The following is a 1617-nucleotide window of genomic DNA, read 5'->3' as shown; positions in this document are numbered from 1 at the left end:
AACGGCCACAAGCAGGTAGTATCAGAATCAGAACACGCATATATAACAAACCGTTTTTCACAGCTGTACACTACAGTACAGTACTACCCCCTCTCTCTCTCTCTCACCAAAATCATGTAAATGAATACATTTTTCGTAGGAGAATATGCACTCATCTCTCTCTCTATAATAAATAAACTCACGGTTAACATTTTGTCTTTTATGGAACCACGGTTAACGTTTTCAAATGATGAATGCACGTATACTCACTCTCACTCCTATTATATATAATCCCCTCTTCACAACATTATATTCTCAAGCACATCTTCTTCCTTTCACTTTTTTTGACTCTCATTTTATTCTCATACACATTCCAGCTTCGATCAAATGGACCCAATGTTTCCCGGCGACACCTCCTCCTCCGCCATAGACCCGATGTTCTCCACCTTCAGCCTCCAATCCCTTCTCACTTTCAACCCTTCCTTCTTCACCGACATTTTTCACACCTTAACCGACCACGCTCAACTCCCTAACCTCCCTCAATCCCTCACCGACAAACCTCCATATGTTAACAACAACAAAAATGCCCTCATAACCCCAAAAACCGAGCACCCTCTTAATCTTCCTCCATTACAAGACTATCTCCCACTTCAACAACAACCCTTCAGCTTCTTCCCTCAATACTACCCACCCTTTGAAACTTTCCATCATCTCCCTCAACTCCATTCCCCTGAACACTGTAGCAGAAAACGCCTCCGCCACCCTTTCACGGAGGAAACATCTCCACCACCACAGAAACAACCTCACTTTGTGCGTGGGAAATCTCCTTCTTTGATTCCTCAGAGCAAATTAGCAAGACAGAGAAGACAAACACTAAGCGAGAAAACACGTTGTTTGCAGAAACTAATGCCATGGGATAAGAAAATGGATCAAGCCACCCTTTTTGAAGAAGCTTACAAATACGTTAAGTTTTTGCAGGCACAGATCTCTGCTCTTCAATCAATGCCTTCTCACTCGACCGCGACCTACTGCGGCAGCGGGGGAGATGATAGTGTTTTTGGTGAGTTGAAGAAGCTGAATAGAAAACAGACTTTGCAGGTTGTGGTGAACTCACCGGTTGCACAAACAAAGCTTTACTCACAAGGTTACTGTGTTTTCTCCATGGAACAATTCTCTCAGCTCAGAAAATTATCAGAGAGAAGACAACAACAGCAGCAGCAGAATAGGTCTGATAATGGTTCTTCCAAGACTTTCTTTTAATAAGAAGCCACAAAACGACATCGCTTCTAACATCTTTTCAATATCTTTTTATGCTTAGTGTTTATTCTATGTTTCTGTCAAGCTTTCTAGTGATTTTCTTAGTGTCACCTTTTTTTTGTTTTTTAGGAAAGAAAAAACTTTTTCTGTTTGGTATTATGTTCTAGTTATGGTCAAACCTAATTTGTTAAAGGACTTGTTTTTAATGTTTAATATCTACTGCTATCTTTTATCTAGGATATTAAGTTGCAACTGTTTTTCTTAGTCTAACTAGTAAGAGACCCTTGAGAAAAAAGTCAATTATAAATAATAAATAAATTCAATATAGTTAACAAATATATATAATAAGAGATATATAAATTAGAAAAAATGTTTTAAATT

The 1617-nt window shown here is 38.7% G+C and overlaps 1 protein-coding gene across 1 annotated transcript; it reads left to right on the top strand.

The window, feature by feature from the left end:
- Window positions 1-366: 366 nt before the first annotated feature.
- On the top strand, window positions 367-1239 carry LOC127082276 (transcription factor bHLH117). Its single transcript, XM_051022514.1, has one exon. It carries the CDS (start codon window positions 367-369, stop codon window positions 1237-1239), a length of 873 nt encoding a protein of 290 aa, XP_050878471.1.
- Window positions 1240-1617: the final 378 nt, after the last annotated feature.

This window comes from Lathyrus oleraceus, chromosome 5 (assembly GCF_024323335.1).
Source record: "Lathyrus oleraceus cultivar Zhongwan6 chromosome 5, CAAS_Psat_ZW6_1.0, whole genome shotgun sequence".
NCBI lineage: Eukaryota > Viridiplantae > Streptophyta > Magnoliopsida > Fabales > Fabaceae > Lathyrus > Lathyrus oleraceus.
This window is presented reverse-complemented; position numbering and strand designations above follow the sequence as displayed.